Genomic DNA, 27,855 nt, shown 5'->3' with positions numbered 1-27,855 from the left:
TACTAGGATTGTTCTGTATGTGATGCTGCTGTTTCAGGTAGACTATGCTTGAGCTGAAACACAAATATTTCAATACTCCGTGTAGAATCAGAAGTGCTGTTCAATATTGGTGTTCTGAGAGAAGCAATAAAGAGAAAAGATCTGGGTCCCTGGAAGTGGTGGCTGAGAGGAGGAACAGAAGGCAGGGGAAATCTGGGGTCACTGAGTCAGTGGGATATGACATACTGGGAGAAGGGAATGAGATGTAATAGTAACAGTAGTAAAGTTAGAAGGGACCTTGGAGGTCATCTAGTCCAATCCCCTGCTCAGGCAGGAAACCCTACACCATTTCGGACAAATGGCTGTCCAGTCTCTTCTTAAAAACTTCCAGTGTTGGAGCATTTACTGCTTCTGGAGGCAGGCTGTTCCACTGATTAATTGTTCTCACTGTCACTGTTGTACACCAATCTTTGCTCACACTATAAAATCACTCTGGGGTGTCTTCAGACTTCAGGTTTTGTTTCTGCCGAACGAGAGCAAGCAGGAACAGCTCAGTAAAAGTTATGGCTTATTTTGGCTTTGAAATAAAATATACTTTTCCTTTCGTGCATAGCCCTAAATGGGAACTTTTACTTTGTGTCTACACCAAAGACACATCGTATTCTCTGAACTAGAATCGGGAATCTGTTGCATCTAAAGCACGTATTCCCTCACTAATCTGCCCACAACTCCCTTTCAACGAAGATAATCAAGACTACTGCTAGCTCGATCGCTTTCGCAAGGCCAGCCCGTGAGGACAACTCAGAGTTCCGGGTGTCCCAGAAACCCAAAATCTGTGTTCACTAAATAACTGATGGGTGTGAATAAGCCTGTCGTGCAAATCTGCCGTTGTCCTGAGAAGCTGCTAAAGAAAAAGGCGTCAATTAAGGCTTTAGCCTGCATCTCTTCTTAATCCACTCCGCCAAGTCCGAGCGAAGCCCCGCAGTCCTAGACTCTGCTCCTCTCCCCAACCACGTGAGCAGCGTTGTGGCACTCGGGGTTGGTTGTTCTCCCTTTCCTGGTCTGCTCGGCGCATGCGTAGTAGCATCTGCAGGGCCTTTGATCGCTTCCGGGTGGGGTTGGCAGTCCTGCTCGCGACTCGGGTAAGCCTGCGGGGCTTCGGGCGCGGAAACCGGGCGACGCCATGGCCTGCACTCTCGTGCCCTTCTGCAGCTTCCAGGACCTCGAGTCGGCGCGGGATTTCCTGTGCTCTCATCTTCGGCAGAGTGGCTCGGGGGAACCGTGGGGTGCCAAGGAATGCGGCGGTGAGCCACGACCCCTGGGTCGAGTGGGAAGAGATGGGTCGGGTAGCGGTGGTTGTGACGGTACTTTGCATTACGTCCTCTGCCCGCGCTGCCAGCAAGGTTGCTGCCTGTGAGGGACTTGCCTTCATCCATGCTTCCACTTCTTTTAGCTCTAGGTTTGCATGTAAAGAAGTATAAGCAGAGTTGGGGTCGTCATCCCTTCAACTTAATCTCCCCAGGCAGGCTGTTTTTCAATGGGTCTAAGCCTGTAAAAAGACCATAGAAAAGGTAAATATATGTGTTAGATATGGTACTTTTATCCCTGACTGCAGTAAGTAGCCCATGAATTTCCCTTTTCCCTCCGCCCATATGGACCAGTTAATGTGATAAGGAACCACGTATGTACTGAGTTACATATTTTTGATTCACGATCAGCCGCTGGTGGGTGGAGTCTGCAGCAATCGGTCACTAAGTTGACAGTGTACCAGTTTTATAAAAGAACCTAGTTCTATTAGGGCCAGCTGGTTATTTAATATCCTGGTTACAATCGGGAGAGTTATTGTGGATCCTGCAGGTGCTGACTGAACTTGATCAATGTTTTAATGAAAAACATTATTGTAGGCTGATTAGACCTGACATAATGATTTTTGAAATCAAAGACAACATTTCCACAAAGAATAGCAAACTCTGAATGGCAACATTTGTGTTAAAATAAGTAAAAAAACCCAAAAACCCTAAGTAGAATTTGGAGAGCCAGTTTTGTGTAATGATTAAGGCATCAGGCTAGAAAATGGATGACTGTGAAATATAGTATTGCCTTAGGACAGCGATGGCGAACCTTTTAGAGTGCCCAAACTGCAACCCCAAACCCACTTATGCATTGTCGGGTGCTGGGTGGGTGTGGCCCATTGGCTGTGTGTGGCCAATTGGGTAGGTATGGCCCATTGGGTGGACGTGGCTGCAGTGGTAATGGCAGACTGGGTGGGACTAAAAAATTCAATCAATTCCAACTTTGCAAGATCTTTTTTTCCCCATGAGGTTGAAATTGACTGATTGATTGAACCTTTTTTTTTTTTGCACACGGCAGCGGAGGCCTAAAGCGAAAAGGTTTTATAAAACCCAGCTGAAGGCCTAGGACTGGGGCGATGGCGCGCATGCCCACAGAGAGGGCTCTGAGTGCTGCCTCTGGCACCCATGCCATAGGTTCACCACCACTGCCTTAGGAGCAAAGCCAATTGGGTGACCTTGGGCCAGTCACCCCTTCTCTACCACTTCCGAAATCTGGCCAAGAAAACTGTTAGGACTTGACCAGGCAGTTGCCAGGAGTAAAAAGTACTGACTCAAAGGCGTGTGCGCGCGTGGGTGCGCGCGCGTGCGCGCGCACACACACACACACACACACACACACATATGATTTAGTACAAGATTCACATAGGCCTAGGAGCTATTGATGTAGAATATGGATTCTATAGACAGTTTTTTTTTGAACAGAGCAGAATATATGTAGCTCAGCATTGAACTGTAGAGTCCTTGATGTATAGTTGTTTGCTTGCAGACTTTTCATTACCTGACTCTAGGTAATAATGCTGATGATATTACCAACACTGATGATGTTTCCTAGTCAGGTAATGAAACATCTGCAAGCAAACAACTAAGCTCAGAAGGCACAAAAGATTCCACAGTTTATTTTCGCTTTGCAAACTTTTTGTGTAGCTCAAATGCCACATATGCATCAAAAGATCTGTAACAGAAGTCTGTAACAGAAGTCTTGATTTTGAGGTGATACCCAGTATTAATTAAATAACTAAATTATGCCAGTTTTATACATCATAGTAAACTAGTAAAGTTATCAGTGAACAGTGATTTTAGATTGGCAAACTTTATAGTCCAGTACTTCTCAAACCTGACAACTTTAAAATGTGTGGACTTCAAGTTCATCAGCCTGTATGGGAATTGAATTCATCACATCCACAGTTCTGGGAGTTGAAGTCCACATGTCTTAAAAGTTGCTAAGTTTGAGAAGCCAAGGTAGATGGGCTAATGAGCTATTATACTTACCAAACTAATTTTGTTTTGCGTAATGTGAGCAGTGTAATAATAATTAGAAATATTCTAATTCAGGAAGAAATCTACAAGTCCTATTTAAATCTGAGAAACAGAAAGGTCTCTGAATTTATTCATACTTCTTCTGTTTTAATTGACCTAATTCTTTGCTAAAACAGGAACATCTAAAGAGGATTGCTTTATTAGCTAAGAAGTTCATTGTTGCTCTCTAGTAACCAGCCTTAGCTAAACAGTCATAATTTATCTTCAGTGATGGTTAATCAAAACAAGATATCAGAAGATTCAATGGTTAATACATTTTCCCATGAATTGGAAAAGTTCTCAGCAAGCAAAATGCAGTCCATGGTGCAGTTTACCCTTTCTGGAAAAATATATTATCACGTAGTATATTTATTTGTACTCTATTTTATTCCATTAATTTGTCATGCATAATATGACATAATATTCTCATGCCTTACCCTGTACAACAAAAAGTGCATATATATTGGTGGATAGCAGCTTGGCTCTGGGAAGTTGGTCTTGAGTAATATGATACAAATTTTTCATTCATTTGCTCTCCCATGCTTATTAAGATGGCATGGAGATGATGAACACCTGGCATTTATTTTGCACTTAATGTGGATTCTTTTTTCTTCATATGTTTAACAGAGTTTTGTGAAATGTAAAGAACTAAAAATCAAGATACCTGTCTGTAAGATAGGCAAATAGAAGAAAAAGATGTGGGATAATATGCATAAGGCTCATCTATTGCAGTCCAGATTTGCTGATCTCTGCAATTTCCTCAATATGGAAAATTTCACTGCCTAATTTGTGGTAGTGAGGGGATTGTGTTTGTGTTTTATGGCTTGCTTTTTGAGTGAAAATATTGCCAGTGACTGTAAACATAGTTCTAGTTATAAGATTCATCCCACTAGTGACTATTTGTTTTTTTAGCTATGGAGATTGGTATTTAATTTAGGGAAAGTTTCTGGAGAATAGCTTCTACAATTCTTTTTACCTCTGCTGTATATCATATGGCCAAAACAATAGTAGGGAGGCTTAGAATGAGGAATTGGCAACCTTTTGAGAAGCTGCCCAACTTCCTCTTTCATATGGATGTATTGGGGAATATTTTCCTAAATCAGCTCATTTTCAAATTTATTTCTCTTGCATGCTTCTTTCTGCACACCAATTTTACTTCTATTCTACTAGATTTTGGAAGAATTTACTTATTTATTTAGTAAATGTATATGCTACCCATCTAGCCTCAAGGCGACTCTAGGCTGCTTATAATGTAAAAACAAGTTTATAACTTGAAATGTTAAAATAATAACATTAACGTTGGTTTAAAATTAACAAGATGGGAAGAAAGGGAACCAGATACATGGGGAAGAGTTGGAAACTTATCTTAATTCATTAACCATCTCCAGGATGACATGCCCTCATTGGGCTCCCAGGCCAATTGGCAGGGCCAGGTCTTTAGGCTTTTTTGGAAGTCAAAAAGGTTGGGTATGGATCTCACCTTAGGGATGAGACCCATGGCAGAAATGGCTTTTCTCCTGGACTCCGCCAGCCAGAATTCCTTGACTGATGGAGTCAGTAGCATGTCCCTTCTGCTAGCGCTGGTAGGGTGGGCCACTCCCATTGGGGCGAGACGATTCCTCAGATAGCCTGGACATGTTATGAAGAACTTTAAAAGGTGATAACCAATATTTTGAATTGAACCTGGAAGCAAACTAGCAACCAGTGCAGTTTGTAAAACACCGGTGTAACATGGACCTCACTCGAGATCCCAAGAATCATCCTGCTGGTGGACAAATGGTTAGGCAAACAGTCTTCTGTGACCCTTTTCATAATTTAATTTGGTAAGAAAATTGGCTTTAGATAAAAGATGTATAAAAATGGTTTTAAAGAAATGTTTCATAGAATGAGGAAAATTGAAAAACTTAAAAGACCATGCTTGTTTAAACTGCTTTTTAACTTGTGACATAGATTTAATATTCAGTGAAGAAACACCCACATACTAAAAGCAACTAAGCTGTTGAAATAGTTGTTTAATATTTGCCATTATGCATCATATGGAACAGTGCTACTTCCTTAGCAAATTTCATGCTATTTTAATGAATTGAATTACTATGACATGATTGGTGTTATGAAGCTTTAGAAAATCATCCAGGTTACATAAAATTTGCCTGGATCAACATCTTATTTTCCTTTCAATATATTTTTAGATTATTGCAGTATACATAGAAATTGATGAAGCAAACCTTGAAAGCCTAAGGGTGCTTAAGAATATACTTAAATATAGTATTTGTAATTTTTCTTTGAACTTTTTGTAGCTTTTGAGTGGCATTAATGAATCATAAGATGCTTGTGTTCAAATTATGATTGGACGAGCAGTATGGTTCATTTTGTCAATTTCTAAAATAAAAAATATGAAAAATATTTACTCAGAATTTGGTTATGCAGACATGCTGTAGTTTCCATTCTATAGCAAGAAGGATTTTAGTGATCTTTAAAACTTGATGTTTCAAATTAAGAATACATGTATATATTCTAAATAGCAGAAAAACAGATTGATTTATAAATCTTTATAACTTAATGTTGCTTAATATAAGGGACACTTTATTTTTATTTTCAAAGCCATAGTTTTTATCTATGTTCCTCCTTAAATCTGTTGCTTCGTGTAGTGTAAAGCAAATTGATCAGAGAGGCTTTCTAGGTTTGCTTCATTAATTTCTATATATGCTGCAATAGTCTAAAATGGTTGAAGGGAAAATAAGAAGTTGATCCACCTAAACATAATGTTTATGAAATAATTGAAATCACTACATTATCAGATTTGTGTTGTTATCACGTTCAAAGATGAATGACTCATTCAGCTGTGAGGATCCGTTCAGTAAACTGCCTTCAGTGTGAATCTAAAAGGAATATTGTATATCAGAAGCAAATTATTTTTCTTCTATGAAACAGTAGGTTCTGTTCCTATAAAGAAATATATTAAGGCTGTTTTGTTTTAAAAGTCTGGGTGTGAAATGCGTTGTCTTAAGTATTTTGTAACATTCCAACCATCTTCATCAACAATTTGGATGAGGGGATAGATGGGGAACTCATCAAGTTTGCAGACGACACCAAGCTGGCAGGAATAGCCAACACTCCAGAAGATAGGCTTAAGATACAGGAAGATCTGGACAGACTTGAACACTGGGCGCTATCTAACAAAATGAAATTCAGTAGTGAAAAAAGTAGATTCTACATTTAGGCAAGAAAAACCAAATGTACAGGTATAGTATAGGTGGTACCTTGCTCAACAGTAGTAACTGTGAGAGGGATCTCGGAGTCCTAGTGGACAATCACTTAGATATGAGCCAGCAGTGTGCTGCAGCTGCCAAAAAAGCCAACATAGTGTTAGGCTGCATTAACAGAGGGATAGAATCAAGATCATGTGAAGTATTAATGCCACTTTATAATGCCTTGGTAAGGCCACACTTGGAGTACTGCATCCAGTTTTGGTCACCACAATGTAAAAAAGATGTTGAGACTCTAGAAAGAGTATAGAGAAGAGCAACAAAGATGATTGGAGGATTGGAAGCTAAAACATATAAGGAACGGTTGCTGGAATTGGGTATGTCTAGTTTAATGAAGAGAAGGACAAGGAGGGACATGATAGCAGTGTACCAATATCTCAGGGTCTTCCACAAAGAAGAGGGAGTCAAGTGCCTAAAGGCAGGACAAGAAGCAACGAATGGAAACTAATCAAGGAGAGAAGCAAGCTAGAACTAAGGAAAAACTTCCTGACAGAACAATTAACCAGTGGAACAACCTGCCTCCAGAAGTGGTGAATGCTCCAACACTAGAAGTTTTTAAGAAGAGACTGGACAGCCATGAAATGGTATAGGGTTTCCTGCCTGAGCAGGGGGTTGGACTAGATGACCTCCAAGGTCCCTTCCAACTTTATTATTATTAAATGTTTTGAGATATTGAGTTTGAAATGCTTCCAAAATGCTGAAAGAGCTGGTATTGTACTTGAGACTGGAAGTTTTGCAAAATTTCATGTTTTGAAATTAAATGGTTGCACATGCTGCATATATCAGTTTTAGTCTTCTTGCATAGACATTAAGATTATTAAAAAACTAGGCTTCCAGTTAGGCATCGCGGCGTTATGGATGCAGGAAGACGGGGCTCCATCTTCCACGTGTGGCCAGTCAGAAGCTGCTGACAGCCGAAGAAATAAGTACTAACAAGCAACTTTTGAGCAATGTGGATGGAATGGGTGAGACTTTATCCTCTCTTTATGATGTTAAGACTTTTTCCTGGAAAAAAACGCCAATGAGAGAGGAAAGGGAAATTTCTGCCCCATTCCCTCAGGAAAAGAAAAGCAGCGAACTAATTGCTTGGGGAAAAACAGAAAATTACAAGATTAATTTGGAATCAATACAGTATATAGCTTTGAAATTTGGGGACTAAAAGTGCTTTTGAGACTTTTTTAGAAAAGAGACTTGAAAAGCTTGCAATATAAGTTTGGATTTAAAAAGCTGGAAGATGGCATCAACCACATCTAGTGGTGAATCACGGCACTACAATCTATTATGCTTAAACGAAACTTGGCTTGAAGCCCAGACTCAAATAAGACTTTTGTTGTCCTTGGAAACTTTGACTTTTGAAGACTGCAGCTGAGAAAAGGGGAAAAACAAACCTCTTGGGCTGTTTATCTGTGTGGCAGACACGATAAAGTAGTTTGAAACTGGCCTGCCTGGATTACAAATACAAATATTAACTGACTTTTAGAGCTGTGTCATGGAACTATTTCCCTGTAGAAGATACATGCATTACTGATTGAGATGATGGAGTACTTTGGATTATACACCTTTGATTGATGAACAACTTCTAATTGCTTTTTTCTCTCTGGACAGAAAGGATCATTGGAGAGAAAAACTTGAATTTTGTTTAGGGGAGGCTTAAGGACGGACTGATAGGCTGGCTTGATAATTTGGAGTTCAAATGACAATTGACTGAAACTTTTTAAATCCCTAAATAGATTGGACTATAAAGACCACATATAAAAACAAAATGGATGTTTCATACTTAGCCTTAAATGGTAAAAAACCATCCCTAACACTTATCTTCAAAGCTCCCAGCTTGACATACCAACAAAAAAATGTTGATGAATCTCGGAAATAAATTCTTTCTATGTTGAAATCAAAACAAGAGACAATTGCCTTAGCTCATGATGAGACTAAAATAATGCAAAGCAGATAAAAGAACAATTTTCTAATCTAAATCTACACATTCAGAAAATGGCTACAAAGAAGGAACTAGTAACCCAGAAAATAGAAGGAGAATTAGAGGAAGCAGATTCAAAGATGGAGGACCTAAAGGAAGGAATCAACAGACAGACTCAGACAAAAGAAGAATTAAAAGACATAGCGATAATACCAGAAATGGAAAAGATATCTTACTTGTCAAGATCTCAGAACACATTTGAGGATAAGGAAGAAGAGCTGATCAAATGGAAGAAAAAGCTGTTAGGAGAATTGTGGAAAATTGGAGAAGGAGGGAGACTGTTTAATTAATATAAATGGGCTGAGCGTTCTTCCAAAAATACTTTAATCAAATTGTCTTTCTTATTTCAAACAATATACACAAAAATAGAGGAAGAACTACTTGATAATTCAAATGCATTGACTTGGAAAGTTAGTTGGCAAAGGAAGAAAGCTAGAGTAAGACTGAAGAAAATAGAGATTTTGACCCATTGGATGGGATATTATATCGTTAAATAGATATTTGAACATGGTTAAGAGAATAGATAATTGTTAGAAATAAAAGTATTATTATAACTAGAAAGATAGGATCTGCAACTAGAATACTATATTTTGGTATGAGAAGGGAAATATGAAAATGCTAAGAGGGAGCTTCCGGTACGAGGCGACGGCGATGGCAGCTATCTTTTAGCCGTCCAGCTGGGGAAGTGTCAGAGCCGCGGAGCACAGCGCGCATCAGCTGGCCCGCGGCTCGGAATTCCCTTCCCGGGCAAAGGGAAGGGACAGAGAACGCAGGAATAGAGGTAGAACCCCTAAACCCCCTCTGGATTTATTTCTAGAGGGGGTGAAAGGAGTGTTCCCTCGGAGCTCCTGCTGATCTCCGCCTCCCAGCTGTTTTTGCTTCCTAGGAAGCAAAAGAAACCGCCGCTTCTATCTCCGTGTTTATAGTATTTTGGTGAGTAATTTTTAAACGGACTGAGCAGTTTAAAGGATTTTTGTTATATACTTTAGGTGTTTATTTTTTTTATTATTTGATTTTTACTATTTTTCCTCCTTTTCTTTGTTATATTAGTGAAAGGATTTAAGATGGCGTTTTGAAAGTGTCGGAGTTTTTTTTTCCTTTCCCTTTTGTTTTACTTTTCCTTTTTAAGGATTGGCTTTTGCTTTTGCTTTTGGCTTAGAATTTTTTCTTTTGAATTGTTTGCTCTTTTATCTTTTATTCTTTGGATTTTCTCTGGATTTTCAAGGACTATAGTTTGTCTCTTTTTAAATTCTTTTTCTTTTTCTTTCCTCCTCCCTTCTTGTGTGGAGGGGAAAGGGAAGTGAGAACTGCGCTTTTTAAAATGGCTTCAAAGAGACAGCAGCCTGCTTCAATACCTAAGGTTGTTTCTTCTCCTATAACTTCCACTGCACAATTACAACAACAATCTAAACATGTACCACCGGCTCAGCCACCACCCTCCCCCCCTCTGCCTGGACTTTCAGCACAAGAGGTCAGAGGCATAATGGGAGAGATTGTAGTTCAAATGAGAGAGGAAATGAAGCAATTTGCCTCACAGATTAAATCAGAAATTAAATCTGATCTTAAAGAAGAGATAACGGGGATAAAGACTAAATTGCAAGAAAATAATAATGATTTACGACAAGATATACTTGCAGCAGTTTCAGGCTTGGCTACTGTGGTGGTTAAGCTCGATGCAAGGCTTGAGGAAGTGGAAAACAAAGTTGATTCCTTTGATGATAAAATTCAAGATGTGGAAAGGAAGGTGGAGTCCTCACAAGAAGATATTTTGATGTTTCAGTACAGACAGATGGAGTATGCCCTGAGGATTAGAGGCCTCAAGGAAGATATGAATCAAGATTTGGTGGAGGTGGTCCTTACTGATCTGGCAGTGGCCTTGGATATGGATAAAGGAGAATTACATAGAGAAGTGGAAAAAATTTATAGACTTAACTCCTGGATTGCTAAGCAGAAGAATTTGCCTAGAGATGTGGTGATTTATTTTACAAAGAAGTCCCTGCGGAATGAGATTATACAAGCCTTTTACAACAAAAGATTTCAGATTGCTGCCCAAGATGTTATCATTCTAAAGGAAATCCCATCCAAAATTTTAAGAAGCAGGAAAGACTTCGCTTTTTTAACCAATGAGCTCAAAGCTAGATTGATGCCATTTAGATGGGAAATTCCGATGGGTATTGTTTTGAGCCATGTGGGGACACGCTATAGACTGAATACAGTTGACAAAGCTAGAGAGTTTTATACTTCGGTCCTGGGTGCAGGCTCAACTCCATCTGGTCAGAAATCTCCGAGTGGCAAGGAAGTCGAGCAGCAATCTGAGGCATTAGGTTTGGTTTCCGCTGGGATGATACAAGCTGAAAGGCAACGCCAGATGGAGGTTAAAGAGCAGAGGATGACTCGTGCAGCTTATAAGCGTAAAGAGAAGGAGCAACGTAAAAAAGAGCCTAAAGAGACTTCTTCTGGAAGTGCATCATCGCCGGTGGGAGGAGCAAGACCCAAGAGTTATGCAACACATGCAGCTCTTTCAGATCTTGATGGTGTCTTCTCCAGGCTGCGTGCCAAGGGAAATAAGACTAAAATCTTACCTAAAAATATGTCTAGTCAGGAGAAGCAGATTTTGGCTAACTTGACGGGTTTTGAGATTGTTAATAAGGTAAAATATTTGGGGGTGATGTTGTCTGTTTCTAATGTAAAATTATTTAAAAATAATTATGAAAGGTTGTGGATCAGGGTACAGAAGGACTTGAAGAATTGGGAGAAGTTGCAATTATCCCTCATGGGAAGAATTGCAGTGATAAAAATGAATATTCTACCCAAGTTTCTTTTTTTGTTTCAAATGTTACCGATTTTGAAAAATGAGATTAATTTAAGTGAGTGGCAGAAGGGTCTTAATAAATTTATTTGGGCAGGGAAAAAGCCAAGGGTTAAGTTTAAAATTATGCAAGACTTCCGTGAGAGGGGTGGACTTAAGGTACCAAATTTGAAATTATATTACGATGCGGTGGTCTTAACACTAATCAGTGATTGGGTAAATTTGACAAATCCTGAGATACTTCATTTAGAGGGATGGGATTTACTTTATGGGTGGCATGCCTATTTAATATTTAATAAAAAAATGGACTGGGTCTTTAAATCTCATATTTTAAGAATTTCTTTACTTAGGATTTGGAGAAAATATTATAAAAGTGATTTTAAAGTTCCATTATGGGCTATACCTTGGCATGCGATAGAAGGAATAAAAAGAGGAGTAAAAATGGACATGGTGTCTTATAGTCAGTTACTTAGATGGGATGGGCAAAACTGGCAGTTAAGAATACGGGAAGATTTAGCGCAAGAAAATATTATTTATTCTTGGTTTCAATATAGGCAACTAGTAGATAAATGGAAGGTGGATTGTAAATTGGGTTTTCTTAGAGAAGATGGAAATCTTATTAAGCAAGTTAAGGATCAAAGACAAACCCATATCAAGAGAATTTATGGGGTATTAGTTGAAATGGACTCAGAAACGGAATTAATTAAAGATTGTATGATTAGATGGGCGCAGAATTTTGGTGTCCCAGTCTCATTGGACATTTGGGAAACCATTTGGGTGAGAAATGTCAAATTTACACAAGCACAGAACCTTAGGGAGAATTTTTATAAAATGTTTTATAGATGGCACCTTGATCCACAAAAAATGTCTCTTATGTACCCTGACGTGCAACCCAAATGTTGGAGATGTGGTTATAAGGATGCTTCCTATTATCATATTTGGTGGTCATGCAGAGAGATAAAAGCATTTTGGATCAAAATATGGTGGAATATCCAGAGAATTTTTAGAAGGAGGGTAAAATTTACTCCGCAATTATTTTTGTTAGGCATTGTTACAGATTGTGATACAAAGGAGGTTGTATTGATGTTAAATTTGATTACAGCCGCTAGGCTGTTAGTAGGACAATATTGGAAGAAGGAATCTTTGCCTACATTGCAGGAATGGTTTCTTAAAGTAGCTTATCTGGCGGAAATGGCAAAGATTTCGGCTTTCTTAAAGCAACAAACGCAAGAGAAGTTCCTTGCTGTTTGGGACAAATGGATAAAATTTATACAATTTAGATTTGGTTTAGAAAATTATCACATAGCTTTTTTATAAGTTTTATTTTTATATATATATATAGATATTTTTTTTTATATATATATAAATATAAATTTTTTAATTTAAATTTTTTATTTTTATTTCTTAATTTTTAATTAAGCCTATATTCTGCTCTGGGAAGCTCAGGGGGCGGAAGGGAGGGTTTTTGTGAGGGGTGGGGGATGGGTTTTTTTTTTTTTTTTTAATATATGTAATGTTTAGTTTCTTTTTTGTATATGTTGTCTTTTGTTTTGTATTGTTTTTGTCTTTTTGTAAAATTTATAAAACTTTCAATAAAAAAAAAAATGCTAAGAGGATCTGAATAAGAGAAGCTTTTGGTTCCCCAAATATAATTTATTATGAGAAAACTATAAGCGATAGAGACACTTTGAACATTGATGGGAAATCAAAATTAAAAAATAGTGGGAAAAACAGGATATTGATTGAACAAATGGATTTTAAGTGCAAATGCAATTGAGATATGTTTTGGTTAGAAAAGATATTTTAAACTGACACTATTGATATTATGTATAATATTAGAAAAATGTGATAAAGATGTTGATATTCAATTGTATATGTATTTTTTTTAATATATTTTATTAGATTTTATATGGGTAGGGAAAAGGTAGGGTTGGTGCGCGTATAGGAAAATTGGGATAAAAGGGGCAGGGTGTGGATAACTACAGTAAATATGTAATTCAACGAACAAGCTGTCATCCGGGTCTTCATATTAAATATTGTTTATATAATACTAGACATTTATAAGAATAAATCGATATAGTTACAACTGACATTTGGTAAAAGACTAATATTCTTTTAAATAATTAACATAGTTAATAGCATAACAACTATTTCCAATCATTAACCTTAATACTTATTAATATAGTAAAACTCTAAAATCTCTTCTTATTCTAACGTGTTTCAACCCACTGATAAAATTTTCCCCAGGTTTTATAGAAGATTAAATCTTCTTTCTCCTTCATCTCTAACATTAATCTGTCCATTTCTGCACAATCTAGTATTTTCAAAATTATAATCTGGTCTGATGGTAGGTTTTCATTTTTTCAAAATTGGGCAAATGCTATTCTTGCAGCTGTTAATACATGTAATATTAAATAATCATTTTCTTTGCCATAGTTACATCTTAATATACCTAACAGGAACAGTTCCGGTTTAAATTCTATCTGGATTTTCATCATTTCTAACCATCTATGAATCTTAGACCAATATTTTTTTGCAATAGAACATGTCCACCAGGCATGATAGTAAGTACCCGGTTTTTGCGTACATTTCCAACATGTATCCGATAAGTTTTTAAACATTTTCGCTAAGTGAACTGGTGTCATATGCCATCTATAAAACATTTTATATAAGTTTTCTTTGTATGTTACTGCTTTAGTAAGTTTAATAATTTTATCCCACAGTTTTTGCCAGTCTTCTAATTCTATAGAATATCCAAAGTTCTTTGCCCATACTATCATTGTCTATTTTACTTGTTCTTCTTCCATCTTCCAATTTAATAAGTATTTATAAAGCTTCTTAATCAAATGTTCATCTGTTTTTAAAAGTATTTTATCAAGTGGGGTCAGCTCTTTGTAAAATCCCATTATTTTTATGTCTTTTTCATATCTTGTTTGAATTTGCAAATAGGACCACCATGTTAAGTCAATATCTTGTTGAAGGGCTTGCCTGTCTTTGAGTTTTCCGTCCTTGTCCAAAATATCTTTATAACTAACAAGTTTATCATAATTAATCAAATTCAGGGAAGCAAATGCTTCCATCGCTGAAAACCACTCAGGAATTTTCATATACATTTTGTGTCTAACTTTCTCCCATTCAGAAAGTAAAACATTTGTTATAGCATGGTTTTGAAAGTACTTATGTATTTTAGCTTTCTCGTACCATAAAAAGGCATGCCAGCCTAGTTGAAGATCATATCCCTCTAAATCAGGGGTGTCAAACTCAATTTCACTGAAGGCCACATCAGCATAGTGGTTGCCATTGGGGGGCTGGGTGGGTGTGGCTGGCATGGGTGTGGCCTACTGAGTGGGTGTGGCTGACATGGGCATGGCCTACTGGGTGGGTGTGGCTGGCATGGGTGTGGCCTACTGGGTAGGCGTGGCCAGCTCGATGTCACTCATGTCAGGGGCACCTGTGTGGGGCTGGGCAGGACTGGGGCGCATCCGAGGGTGGGGAAGGGTGGGTGGGACTGGGGCGAGCGCCAGGCCATGGTCTACTGGAGAAGCCTCACTGAACCTCAGGCTGTGCATGGGGCCCCTGGACCTTGCCATGGACTGCCCAGAGCCCTGGGCAGCAGAGGTCAAATGCCCAGCCCGGCCCTTGGGCTCCCACGGCACCAGGACCCCACAGCCCTGCCTAGCCTAGCCGCACTTCCCCGAGGGGGTGCCCAGCTGCACTTACCTCCTCCTCAATGCTGCTGCTGCTGTGCTCACTCTCTTGGCCAGGGTACTCATGGTGGGTGCAGGAGGACAAAGTGCATGGGTCTGAGGGAGGCCCACTCCTTCTCCATGCGAGGAAACCTGGCTTTGTAATGAAAGCATCCTCAGCAATAGGATGGGAGACCACCAGGGGAAGGCAAAAGGGCAACAGGGCTGCTGGTGGCCAAGTGCTAAGGCAGGACTTTCCTCAGACCCTCCCTCCCTCCCTCTTATTCTAATCTCCTTCCTTCCTTCCTTCCTTCCTTCCTCCCTCCCTCCCTCTCTCCCTTCTCTCCTTTCTTTCCTTCCTTCCTCCCTCCCCTTCTTTCCTGCCTCCCTCCTTCTCATTTCCATCTCCTTCTTTCCTTCCCTTACTTTCTTCCTGTTTTCTTCCCCTCCTTCCCTCCCTCCTTCTCTCTGTGCCCAGGAATGGACGAGGGGAGGGGAAGAAGTTGGCAGCATTTCTCTCAAAGAATAAGAGTTGAAAGAGACCTTTGAGGTCTTTAGTCCAAGCTCCTGCTCAAGCAGGGGACATATACCATTCCAGACAATGGAATATCCAATCTCTACTTAAAAGCCTCCAGTGATGGAGCATCCACAACTTCTGAAGGCAAGCCTTTTCACTGGTTAGTTGTTTTCATAAGTCCCTAGTTCTAGGCTGGTTTTCTTCTTGATTAGTTTCCATCTATTATTTGCCTTCTGATGCTTTGGAAAATAGGTTGACCCCTTCTTCTCTGTGGCAGCCCATCAAGTATTGGAACACTGCTATCATGTCACCACCCCTAGTCCTTTTCACTAAGTTAGACATACCCAATTCCCACAAACATTTGTCATATGTTTTAGCCTCCAGCCACCTAATCATCTATGTTTACCATCCATTTGGACCATATGGTCCCCCTGGTTTGGTTTATAGAACAGTGGCCACAAGCAGAGCCTTCTCAGAGACAGCACCCCCATTATAAAACTTTCTCCCAAGAAAAATATGAACAGTGCAACCGTCACCTGTTTAGAGGCAACTCCAAACACTGTTCAGCTAGGCATATGTAAAACAACAATACATTTTGTGTCAAACAGCACTAAGTAAATTTTTCTTTCTTAAAATACACACTTCTAATATTGTTTTAAGCAGTGCTAGTGATGCTTTACAACAGCTGTCTTTGAGAGTTTTCTTGTAAACCACACTGGATTTCTCAGAAACTTTTAATTTCAAATTAGATGTTGATTTAATAAATCAGGCAGAAGAAACAAATGTTTAAATACATCTAAATCCCCCAGACCTACTGCCACCTAGGCCCATACTGCAGAGAAAATAAGGCATTGCATTTCTAGCCAGCATAGCCACAAGATGATGGGAACTGTGGTTCATGACACCCAAAATATATTAGTTTGGGTAAGTCTGGATTAAATTATAAAAGAGCAGATGAAGGGAAGTATTTTTGTCTCTGACAAAATAATTAGGGGGCCTTTTAATTTCAACTCACACCAATTCCTCTTAACTTCCCATTCAATCCAAAGAATTCTATTATTGCCTGAATTTTAGGGAGGGGGAGGAGGCAAGAATAGACCACAAAGCTAATCTGCAAGTTTGCTCTCTCCCTGCCTGCACACCACCTTCCTCTGTTTGTGTGTGTGTGTGTGTGTGTGTGTGTGTGTGTGTGTACCAGCACGTGTATGTGAGACAGACAGAGAGAGAGAGAGAGATCCCCTTTTTGTAAGTTTGCTTACTCTGCAAAGCTCCCCATTCTCCACTTTCGTTCCCTGCTGGCTCAATCAATCTCTCTCTCTCTCCCTCCCTCTCTCTCTCTCTCTCCCTCCCTCTCTCTCTCTTTCTCTCTCTCTCTCTCTCTCTCTCTCTCTCTCTTACACACACATACACACACACACTCACCCCAGGTTAATAAAAAAGAGAAGGAGGGGGAAGAAAGGTGGAAGCTCTCCTTTTTTGTAATACCTCGGCTTCCTCCTCCTCCTCCTCCTCCTCCTCTTCCACCCGTCTCTCTCTCTCTCTCTCCCCCTCACATACAAATGCAGACACACACACAGACACACACACACACACACACACACACACACAGAGAGAGAGAGAGAGAGAGATGGAGGGAGGGAGAGAGAGAGAGAGAGAAAAACCTTTCCTGCTTTCTCTTCCTTCTCACCCTTTCTGGCCTGGCACATAGGAGAAGCCCAGCAAAGTGAAGCATGGCCAGGCATGATGGGGTTAAGCTGGGAGGGGCGGGGCGGGCTGATGCAAATGAGCTGCAGCTCTGCTGCAAACCACCAGCCCTAGTGCTCGCTGTTTTCTTTTCTTTGCACCAAGGCGCCTAGCTGGGTTGGGGTAGGCCAGGGCTGGGGCAGCGGGGGCCGGTCCTTTGCCATTTCTGGGACAGCCCTGGGGGGGCCAAATCTGGACCCTCCCCGGGCCACATCTGGCCTGTGGGCCTTGTGTTTGACATGTCTTCTCTAAATATAGAATTCGCTTATTTCTCAGAGTAATCCATTCTTTAAGCCAAAGCAAAATAGCTGCTTGATAATAAAGTTTCCAATCCGGAAGTCCCAAACCCCCTCTATCTTTCGAGTCTTGTAGAAGTTTACATTTAATTCTTGCTTTCTTTCTTTGCCATATAAATCTTAATATCATTGCATTTAAATCGTCAAAAAATTTCTTACCCAGCTTTACAGGAACTGTTTGAAATAAAAAAATTAGCTTTGGTAAAATGTTCATTTTAACAGTCGCTATTCTTCCTAGTAATGATAGTTGGAGATTTCCCCATTTTTCCAAGTCGATTTTTATTGTTTTATTAGTCTCTCATAATTATCTTCTTTTAGTAATGTATATTTCGCTGTAAGATAGATACCTAAATATTTAACTTTTTTAACTGTTTGAAGATTTGGCTTTTTGGTGAGTTGAGTTTTCTGTTTATCAGTTAAATTTTTTGTTAACACTTTAGTTTTTTCCCTATATTTTTAGTCCAGCTACTTCTCCAAATTTCTCAATTTTCTGCAAAAGTTTAGGGCACTGTATTTCACCTTTTCATCCAGTAATTTACTTATTGATCTTTTTTCTCTTTCTTTTTTCAATCTATATGCAAGCCATCTACCCGTTTTATTAGCATTTTCAAAAAAGTTCCGTTTTGCTCGTTTAATCTGTTGTGCCATAGCATCAGTCTCAAGTAGATTTAATTTATGTTTTATTAAGTCCATTTGTATCTTCAATTTTTTCTTTTGTGGATCAGTTTGTAACTCCAGCTCCAATATACCAAGCTGTTTTTTCAATTTGGACTGTGTGATTCTCTTTTCTTTGTTCTTTTTGGCAGCATAAGTTATAGCTAAACCTCTAAAGCAGGGGTTCTCAACCTGTGGGTCGCGACCCCATTTGGGGGTCGAACGACCATTTCACGGGGTCGCCAAACAACGCGATCCGCCATTTTTCCACCATTTTTCCCCTTTTCCTTAGCTCTGCTACTCCCTCTTATTCTATTGGCTTTCTAAAGCCAATAGAATAGACTCTCTCGAACAGAGTCTAATTCTATTGGCTTTCAAAAGCCAATAGGAATTGTCCAGGGCTATCTCTGCCCTGCTGAGCCCGCCAAAAGCCCCAGTCAGCAAACGGTGCTGCAAGGGAAACAGTCTGCAGAGCTTCCCTCCCTGCTGAGCAACTAAAAAGTAAGTAAAAGAGGGCTGGGGGTGGGAGGTGGGAGGCCGGTGGGCGCAGGGAGGGTTGCTGGCGCGTGTGGGGCCCGGCAGGTGCCTTACCTGCCTTGGGCTGGGCCAGTTGGTGGCCCAGCCAGTGGTTGCCCTGTGCGGCCGCTGCTGCGGCCGCCCGGGAGTGCCTGAGCCTGCCTACCGCCGCCCCAAACGGGCGGCAGCCAAAGTAAGCCTAGTGGGGCAGCGGCGGGCGCAGGGAGGGTTGCTGGCATGCATGGGGCCTGGCAGGTGCCTTACCTGCCTTGGGCTGGGCCAGCTGGTGGCCCAGCTGGTGGTCGCCCTGCGCCGCCGCTGCCACGGCTGCCCGGGAGCACCTGGGCCTGTCTGCCGCTGCCCCAAACGGGTGGCAGCCAAGGTAAGCCTAGCGGGGCAGCGGCGGGCGCAGGGAGGGTTGCTGGTGTGCATGGGGCCCGGCGGGTACCTTACCTGCCTTGGGCTGGGCCACCAGGTGGTCGTCCTGCCTGCTGTGGCCGCCCGGGAGCGCCCGGGCCTGTCTGCTGCGGCCCCTTGCCGGCTATGCCTCAGCCAGCGCAGGAGGCGGCACCACGCATATGCGGTGATCCCGCGCCGGTAGTCCTCGACTTACGACCGGGGTCGCGGGTATAAAAAGGTTGAGAACCACTGCTCTAAAGTATGCTTTTGCCGTGTCCCAAACATTTTGAATAGAAGCATCTTCCATTTCTTTTGTTGCTAATTGTAAAAATTCTTTTTCCTTCAAAATAGATTTATTCAGGGACCATCTTTTCCATGTCATTTTAATTGGGTTATGGTCTGCCCAAATATTTGATTCTATTTCAACTTCCTGTATCATAGTCTTCAAGTCATGGGAGATCCATATCATATCAATTCTTGACCAAGATTTATGCCTGTTAGAGTAAAAAGTATATTATGTCTTTCCTGGATTCATCTCTCGATATATATCCTGCAAACATAGTTCATCTTTCATTTTTAAACAAGTTTTAGGTAAAATATTACTTCCTTTCTTCCCTTGTTTATGGCTTTCGTAGTCTCGAACTGCATCCACAATTGCATTAAAGTGTCCCAGTATACAAAGACTATGGTAGTTTAAGTCCACAAGTTTGTCGTATAGTTGTTGATAAAATTGCTCTTGTTTCTCATTGGGGGCATATATTGCCACCAACAATATTTGTTTCTGATTCCATGAAATCTCCACCATTACTATTCTTCCTTCCTCATCAGAATAAATTTCCTTTGGATTCAACTTTTCTTTTATATATATCACTATCCCTCTTTTCTTTTGTAATGCCAAAGAGAAATAAAGTTTGCTAAGTTTTGGCTGTTCTAAAATTCTAGAGTATTGTCTCTTAATATGAGTCTCTTGTAGACAAATTATGTCCATTTTAAGTTTCTGTAGCCTATGATGGGGAGTTGAGACCGTTTATATTTATTGAGTATATTCCAATTTCCTCCGTAATTTTAATTATTTCGGGATCTCAATCTTCTAGGTGAGCTTATCTGTCTCTGATCTTTAGGTCTGACGTCTTCCTCTGATTGCATCTTTTTTGGTATCTCCTCCTCTGTTTGCTTAGAAGTCTCTGCAGTAGATGTTCCAAATTCCATATCACCTTTCTCCAAAAAGGCTCTGTACTTATTGAAAAATTCCTCTGCTTGGAATGGGGTGTCCAGTCTATATCTTTTCGAGTAGCAATAAGAATTGTATTTGCCTAGTGTGGAAAAATGTATACCACTGGAAAAAGAGAGGAAGCACTGGATGGTGTAATATTGGATCTAGATTGAGGAAGTTAATATGTACCACTGAATTACTAATGGACCCAGACAACACATTGTTAAGTACTTATGATTGCAAAATTAGAAAATTAATAAAATATTTATTAAAAAAAGATTATTCAAAAACTAGCTTGAAATAGATAAAATGATTAGTATGCAGATGGAGATAAAAGAGAGCCTAATTAAGGTGCTAGAGCAGGAGCAGAAACCCCAGTTCTAATCTTCCTTTAGGGGTGAAGACTACAGGTACTGGGTGACTTTGGGCCAATTGCTGTCTCACTGTCTTAAACAAGAAAGTTTTAAAAAACATCCCAGAAAAAGACAGTGGCAAACCACTTTTGCAGTGTTGCCAAGAAAACCTCATGGACCTATCCATGAAGTAGTCAGGAGTCAAGATTAACTCAAAAGAAACCAAGAGAAAGAAAGAGAAAGAGAGAGAGAATATATTTCTGATCCCTGCTATCTAAAAGATGCTCACAAACAAACTCCTAGAATTCCATACACACATACACAAAACAAAATGCCACATACATCTTGAGCCCCCTCAAACTCTACACCCTTTCTGATCACCATCCTTATAAAAAAAGCTTTCAGAGGCTCTGCCCTGCAGAAAACCAGATGAGTGCAATTCTCTGGATGAAGTTGGTCTCTGTGGAACAAACAGATCAGATTGTTGCTGTTGTACTGCTCTCTCTGCTGCACAACATTGTCCTTGGTTAAGGTGCTGGATTTCCATTGCTTGGCTGGTGCTTGGGACCCTGAGGCTCCTGATTTTGAGGAACTTCAATTTACTACCTAATGACATTGAGTCCAGGGCAGCTCAGGAGTTGCTGGCAATCATGGACCTGTCCCGTGTCATTTTAGGCCTGATGTATCCTGAGGGTTAAACATTACATCTGGTTTTTGTTTCAGGATAGTTGAGACATGTTCAGGTTTTAAATGGTGTTATTTGCCATTATCCCATTGCCATGGTCAGATTGATCTGATTGCTTTTTGACTCACTGGTGCCCCTTGTCTTGAAGGGGGGTGAGGCCTGTTAAGTTGGCTTGCCCCAGGTGTCTGATAAACTCATGGATCTTATGGGCAGTTCAGCTGAGGCCTTAGTTACAGCCTACAATGGGCATGGGACTTTTAGATCAATTTGTCCATATGGAGCCTCTGCCCTGCATTGATCCTAGGACACACCTTGGTTCTCTAAGGAGCTCCAGGAAATGAGCTGGAGATAATGCCTGGAGCATCATTGGAGAAAGATAAAGACTGAATCCATCTCATCTTAGGGATTACAGTGTGGTCATAGGCAATGAAATATTCTTTGTTTTCTGTTGAAATTGTATGTACTGATAGTTGCATGACAGTCTTTTAAGGTTTGACCAAGTAAGATCTTGTAGTTAGCTGGAGCAAGTTTAATTCTGTGCCTCCCGAAGAACAGTCAAAGTTTTCTAGTCTGTAATCTTGACCATCTGCTTGCTAGATCTAGGTCTCCTCTGGATAGTTAAAACCGCCCCTGTGGTGACCTGTAGTTGGGTCTTTGCAATGATGTCAATTTCCTTGAGTGAAGGATTAGCCCCTTGGGCCTTGAAATAGGATTTGGTGTGTCATTTCATCAAGAAGTCATCATTGAATTCAATGGTCCTGGACAATTATCATCCAGTCTTTAACCTTTCCTTCTTTGGAAAGGTTGTAGACAGGGTTCAGTTTCAGAGGATGGAAGAAATGGATTGTTTGAATCCGTTTCTGTCAGCCTTTGTGCATCTAGAAATGTTTTTACAACTAGTAACCAAAGGTAAATGTACCCTATGAGAGAGACATGGCAATCTTCAATTAAGTTGTAAATAACTTTTTATTGCTTGTATCACTTTATACAACAGGTGGAAACTGCTTGACATGTCACAATGCATGACTGAACCTATGTTATTAATATAAAAATGTGCATAGATTATCTCTCATACTTTTATTCTCGGTTTAGGTCAGTGGTTCTCAACCTGTGGGTCGGGACCCCATTTGGGGTCGAATGACTATTTCACGGGGGTCGCCAAACCATGCTGTCCGCCATTTTTTCCCTTTTCCCTAGCTGTCCTACTCCCTCTTATTGGTGGCCACACCCACTTGGGGGTCACCACAACATGGGGAACTGTATGATGGGGTCACGGCATTAGAAAGGTTGAGAATCACTGGTTTAGGTAATTATAAGGTATTGTAGCATTTCTGCTAGGAATTTCTGGCATTTTTAGAGCATTGTTGTTATTCAAATAATAATCACATTTTCATATATACTGGGATGCAGCATTTTATTTTAGCACATGTAATCAATGGCTCTGATTTGCTAAACTAAACTAGGTTTTGTAAATATAGGTAAATCATCAAACTGGGAAGAAGAGAATTGGGGTTCCTGGGATGAAGCAGAAACTCAAGACCCTGTAAGCTTCTTTATTTACTATTTATTTACCATTGTTTTAATTATATTTTTTATAAATAAGCTTGATATCTATATCAAAATAATTTGAATAATCCATTAAAAACTCTGAAATTCATTAATCAATTTGTAATGCATAATACATACATTTAGGTTGAATATATTGATGGCATTTGACGATAGGTAACAATATTACAATTAATAAAACAAAATGTATAATTTTGATAATGTTTAAATGCTTTCAACCATCCATTAAGATTGCAGTCACATTGCTAATTTGCATATTCCTTAAATATTAATATTATTGTACTTAACTGTTTTAAATTATATATAGTTATTTTTTTGCTCAGGAAAGTAGTAACTTCAATAATCATTATTTATAGGAAGAAGATGAAGACTTAACATCTAAAACACAAACAAATTCCTGGCTTCAGGACTGTGTAATATCGTTGTCACCCACAAATGATCTCATGGTAATAGCTCGTGAGCAGAAAGCAGTGTTTTTTGTCCGTAAGTGTTTTGTTTTATGCTACAGTATTTGAAAATATATTCTAGTAAATATCCTTAATTGAGTTTCATAAATAATATTCTGAACAAGAGTAGGTTATGATTAAAACCACATACCTTGATAGTTATTGATGTTTCTGTTTATTATAATAAATGGAGAATGATTGTTCATAATAACTATTGCATTAAAATCAGTCTAGCTTTACAGACTTATCTCTGAAACTGATGTTATATCTGTGGTAGGAGATATATTGTGAAATATATGGTATACTGTGAAATATATATAAACCTCCTTTCTTGATATGTTAACCATATATATATGAGAATTAATACTGTAACTCAAGTTTTGTTAATAAATTTGAATTCCATTTTAACCCTATATTTCCCTAGCACTAGGATTAGGTAGTTTCTCAAATAGCTTTTATTTTCTTTGAAAATGGTGGTTCCCAGGGCTTTTTTTTGGCATAGAACGCCCAGAACGGAGTTCCGACAACTTTTTGGGATGGAACCTTGTAGGGTAGGCATGTGTGAGTTCCAGCGCTTTTTTTTTTTTAACAAAAAAAGCACTGGTGATTCCTATGACTTTCTTCTCTCCCTGTCTCTTGTTTTCTTTGGATGAAAAATGATTTAGAGTGGATAGGGCTCCTACACAAATTGGCAATTGATTATCTTGTTATTTGCAATGTAAATAATTGAACAAAGTGATTCACTTCTCTTAGATTGTTGAAGTTCTGTTTTCTCCCACCTCAGCTATCCATATTTATAAATGGTGATATTACAATAACTAAATTGGATGGAGTCATTGTGATGACTCACTGAATTCTCAACTGAAAGGCAACTTTATAGAGCCCTCCTTTATCTTGAAAAGCTACTCTGGTGGCAGAGGAGATTGCAAAAGGGATGTGTATTACATAAAAATAACATCACTCAGGCTTGTATTGAATTTTATTATGGTATATTTTAATAATAGAGCAATTTGGTCTAAAAATAACCTTCCATTTCACCAGATGCTTAGACACATCAAGTTGTACTATAACTAGTCTTAATATAAAATTAATTCATGACTAGACTTTAGTGAAAACTAATTACTTGCTTGTCCTCTGTTTATGATAATCTATCTCAAACCAAGATATAAAAAATATTTCTGTCATTCATATAAGCATTGTCTGCAATGCTTTTTGTTTAAATTCATATTTGGAGTTTACCTCTAGTCATTGACAATAATCTCAAGAAAGTGAATGTCAGTATAGTACTATTTCTATAAGCAGGTATGCAAAACCTAAACGGGTAAGGTTCTTTTTAAGGATGTTGGTTGAAGCCTAACTGGAAAGTAGTATGGTGAAATTATCAAACTCATTTGTAAAACTACATGAGCTTTTATTATAGCCATTCCAGGTAGTGTTCCTGAATATCTCTCAGTAATACAGATAGTTTTTGACTTAGAACCGTTTGTTTAGTGACTGTTCAAAGTTACAACTGCACTGAAAAAAGTGAGTTATGACCGTTTTTCACACTTATGATCATGGTCACATGATCAAAATTCAGATGCTTGGCAACCGACTCATATTTATGAGTGTCCTGGGGTCATGTGATCTTCTCTTACCATCTTCTGATGAGCAAAGTCAATGGGGAAGCCAGATTCATTTAACAACCATGTTACTAACTTAACACCTGCAGTGATTCACTTAATAACTGTTGCAAGAAAGGTGATAAAATGGGGTGAAATTCACATAACAGCCATCTTGCTTTGTTCAATTTTGAGCTCAAGTGTGGTTGTAAGCTGAGGACCACCTGTATTTTAAAACTGTGTCTTGGATTCAAAGATGGCTTGCACTGTGCAAAAATATTATCTTGCTACATGATAATTTTATTGGTTTTTCAAATTCCCCTTCTTAATGCTCCACACTATTCCAGAAGTTGGAAAAGTATACAGTACACCAGGCTGTAAAGGAAGAAGAGGCAGGAAAGTCTTTTTTCCGCAAACAGAAATCTTTTTAGTTTGAGTTGGATCAGCACTGCCATTTTGTGTTCAGGCTAAATGTACAGATGGACTTGGATGGATTTCTTAGTTAACAAGTTATTTTTTTCTTTTTTTTTCTAAAGTTTTTAAAAAGTTTTCTATTTTATGTGAAATTAAAATATGGCAATACTTTGTTGCCTAATTGTTGTTTTTTCTTCTCAGCAAAATGGAAACAGAATGAAAAAGGGAAAGAAGAAATGCAATTTGCAGTTGGCTGGAGTGGCTCTCTTGGCTGGAATGGCCCTTGCAGTGTTGAAGAAATGTAAGCTTGGAAAGGAGAAGGTCTTGGGAACTCTTACTTTTGACCTTGCCGTTTTCCAATACCACATTATTATAGTATAGTTGGATAACTTCTTGCTACCTGGGCCTTGTTCTTGAAAGTTTGAGAAGGGCTTGGTCCACAGTGAGAGACAGTGTAACACCATCAAACACCCACTTCTGCCTATCCAGGGTTCTTGGGAAGGACTCGATAGGCAGTCAAAAATGCCAAGTCCAGTCTGAGTATCTGGCTGACTAAGACTGCAGACGTTGCCTAGACTGGCTGGTGGTAGAAAGGTTTCAATTCCTGCCCTCAATGAGGGGGCACAATGACATTTCTCTATTTAGTGTGCCTCTTCAGAATTTTTTTCAGTAAAGGTACTTGCCATCAATACCATGTTACTATTTCTTTTTTAAACATTTCATACTATCCATGATAAGTTTGTTTTCATGATTAGTACTCTATTTTGTCTCTATACATGCGTGACTTGTTGAAAAAAGGACAATTAATTTAGCATTGTTAAAAACAAAGTACTGTGTGGCTTCTATTTCTTTGCACCTACATCTTCTCTGGAGTTCTTTTTCATGCACCCAAAGATGTGCACATGGTTTTGCGCATTCTGTTATACAAATTTGGCATGTTGGAAAATTGTAAATCTAATCTGCTGGTAGGTTTAAAAAGTACCAAACACATAATAATGGAACCGCAAGGGACAAGACTGAATAGGTAAGAATGCCAGCCTGTGTATAAATGTTTGTAATTCTGAATTTTAAAGGTATTCTTTTTTAGTTACTTTGGGCCACATTCTATGGAGACTACTCTCCCACTAACTGGGTCAAAAGTAGCTGGAAAGCAGCTTGGATATATTTGTTTTCCCTCTTGAAAACTTTAGAGAATCTTTTATATCTTATGTGGAGTCCCAAATATGCTTTTTTCACAAGGCAACTGGACTTTCTTGTTTTTCTTTGAAGATGTTTCCCTTCTCATCCAAGAAGCTTCTTCAGCTTTGATTGGATGATGGGGAATGGAAAGATTTATATTCCTGCAGACAGATAAATCTTTCCATTCCCCACCATCCAGTCAAAGCTGAAGAAGCTTCTTGGATGAAAATAAAATATCTTCAAAGAAAAACAAGAAAGTCCAGTTGCCTTGTGAAAAAAGACATCTTTGGGATAACTATGACCTGAATGACTGAAAATCTTCATAGACATCTTATGTGGAGAAATATTCTTGAAGAATATAATATTTTTATATTTTGATTCTAGTGAATGTGTAACCAGTGCATTGTGTATCCCTCTTGCAAGTCAAAAGAGGTAAGTGCAAACTTTTTTTTAACATTTTAATTATCTTATTATGTCTGAACTATGCTTGTGCATTATATGAGAATAAGTTTTCATAAAATTTATTCCATGTTCTTTATATGAGACAGGAGCTCCACAGGCCGTCCTGACTGGACCTGCATTGTTGTAGGATTCACCTCTGGCTATGTCCGCTTCTATACTGAGGTACATCAGCTATTTCCTGGGTTGCTTGGCATTGTCACCTCTTTTAGAGTTTATTGTATTGTATTCTACATGAGGCTTCCGTTGGAGATTCCATAGATGTTGCAAGATACAACGGCCAGCCTTGTGATAGGGAGAACTGTTGGGGCATTCTCTGCAATGGATGCTTGTAGGGTTTTTAGCAGAATTCAAAGTGCTAGTTTTAACCTACAAAAGAATGTAAGGCACCTAGAGTCACCTCTGGCCAAATAGGCAACATAGATAGATAGATAGATAGATAGATAGATAGATAGATAGATAGATAGATAGATAGATAGATAGACAGACAGACAGACAGACAGACAGACAGACAGACAGACAGACATAGGATGGCTGGCTGGCTGGCTGGATAGATAGATAGGATAAATAGATAGGATAGATAGATAGGGTAGATAGGATAGATAGACAGACAGATCTTTACGTTGCTAGGTAGCCACTGAACTGCAAGATAGCCTGCATCCAACATAACTTACCCCTCTGGTCCACATGTTCTGAAGAGTTCTGAAAGGTCAGGAAGTGGGAGGAAGATC

The 27,855-nt window shown here is 39.2% G+C and overlaps 1 protein-coding gene across 2 annotated transcripts in view; it reads left to right on the top strand.

Annotated features, from left to right (window-relative positions):
* The first annotated feature begins 1,081 nt into the window (after window positions 1-1,081).
* RAB3GAP2 (RAB3 GTPase activating non-catalytic protein subunit 2) overlaps window positions 1,082-27,855 on the top strand; it is a 65,904-nt gene continuing 39,130 nt past the window's right edge. For both annotated transcript variants that reach the window (XM_039341621.1, XM_039341622.1), the window contains exons 1-6: window positions 1,082-1,283; window positions 22,938-23,002; window positions 23,382-23,508; window positions 25,688-25,787; window positions 27,050-27,097; window positions 27,214-27,289. In XM_039341621.1, the coding sequence (XP_039197555.1) occupies window positions 1,163-1,283; window positions 22,938-23,002; window positions 23,382-23,508; window positions 25,688-25,787; window positions 27,050-27,097; window positions 27,214-27,289 (537 nt within the window). In that variant the 5' untranslated portion in view covers window positions 1,082-1,162. The remainder of the gene's footprint in view (window positions 1,284-22,937; window positions 23,003-23,381; window positions 23,509-25,687; window positions 25,788-27,049; window positions 27,098-27,213; window positions 27,290-27,855) is intronic.

This window comes from Crotalus tigris, unplaced genomic scaffold, assembly GCF_016545835.1.
Source record: "Crotalus tigris isolate CLP2741 ecotype Arizona unplaced genomic scaffold, ASM1654583v1 scf7180000017771.5222438, whole genome shotgun sequence".
Classification (NCBI taxonomy): Eukaryota; Metazoa; Chordata; class Lepidosauria; order Squamata; family Viperidae; genus Crotalus; species Crotalus tigris.
Note: the sequence above shows the minus strand (reverse complement) of the source record. Positions and strands in the feature narration are given on the sequence as shown.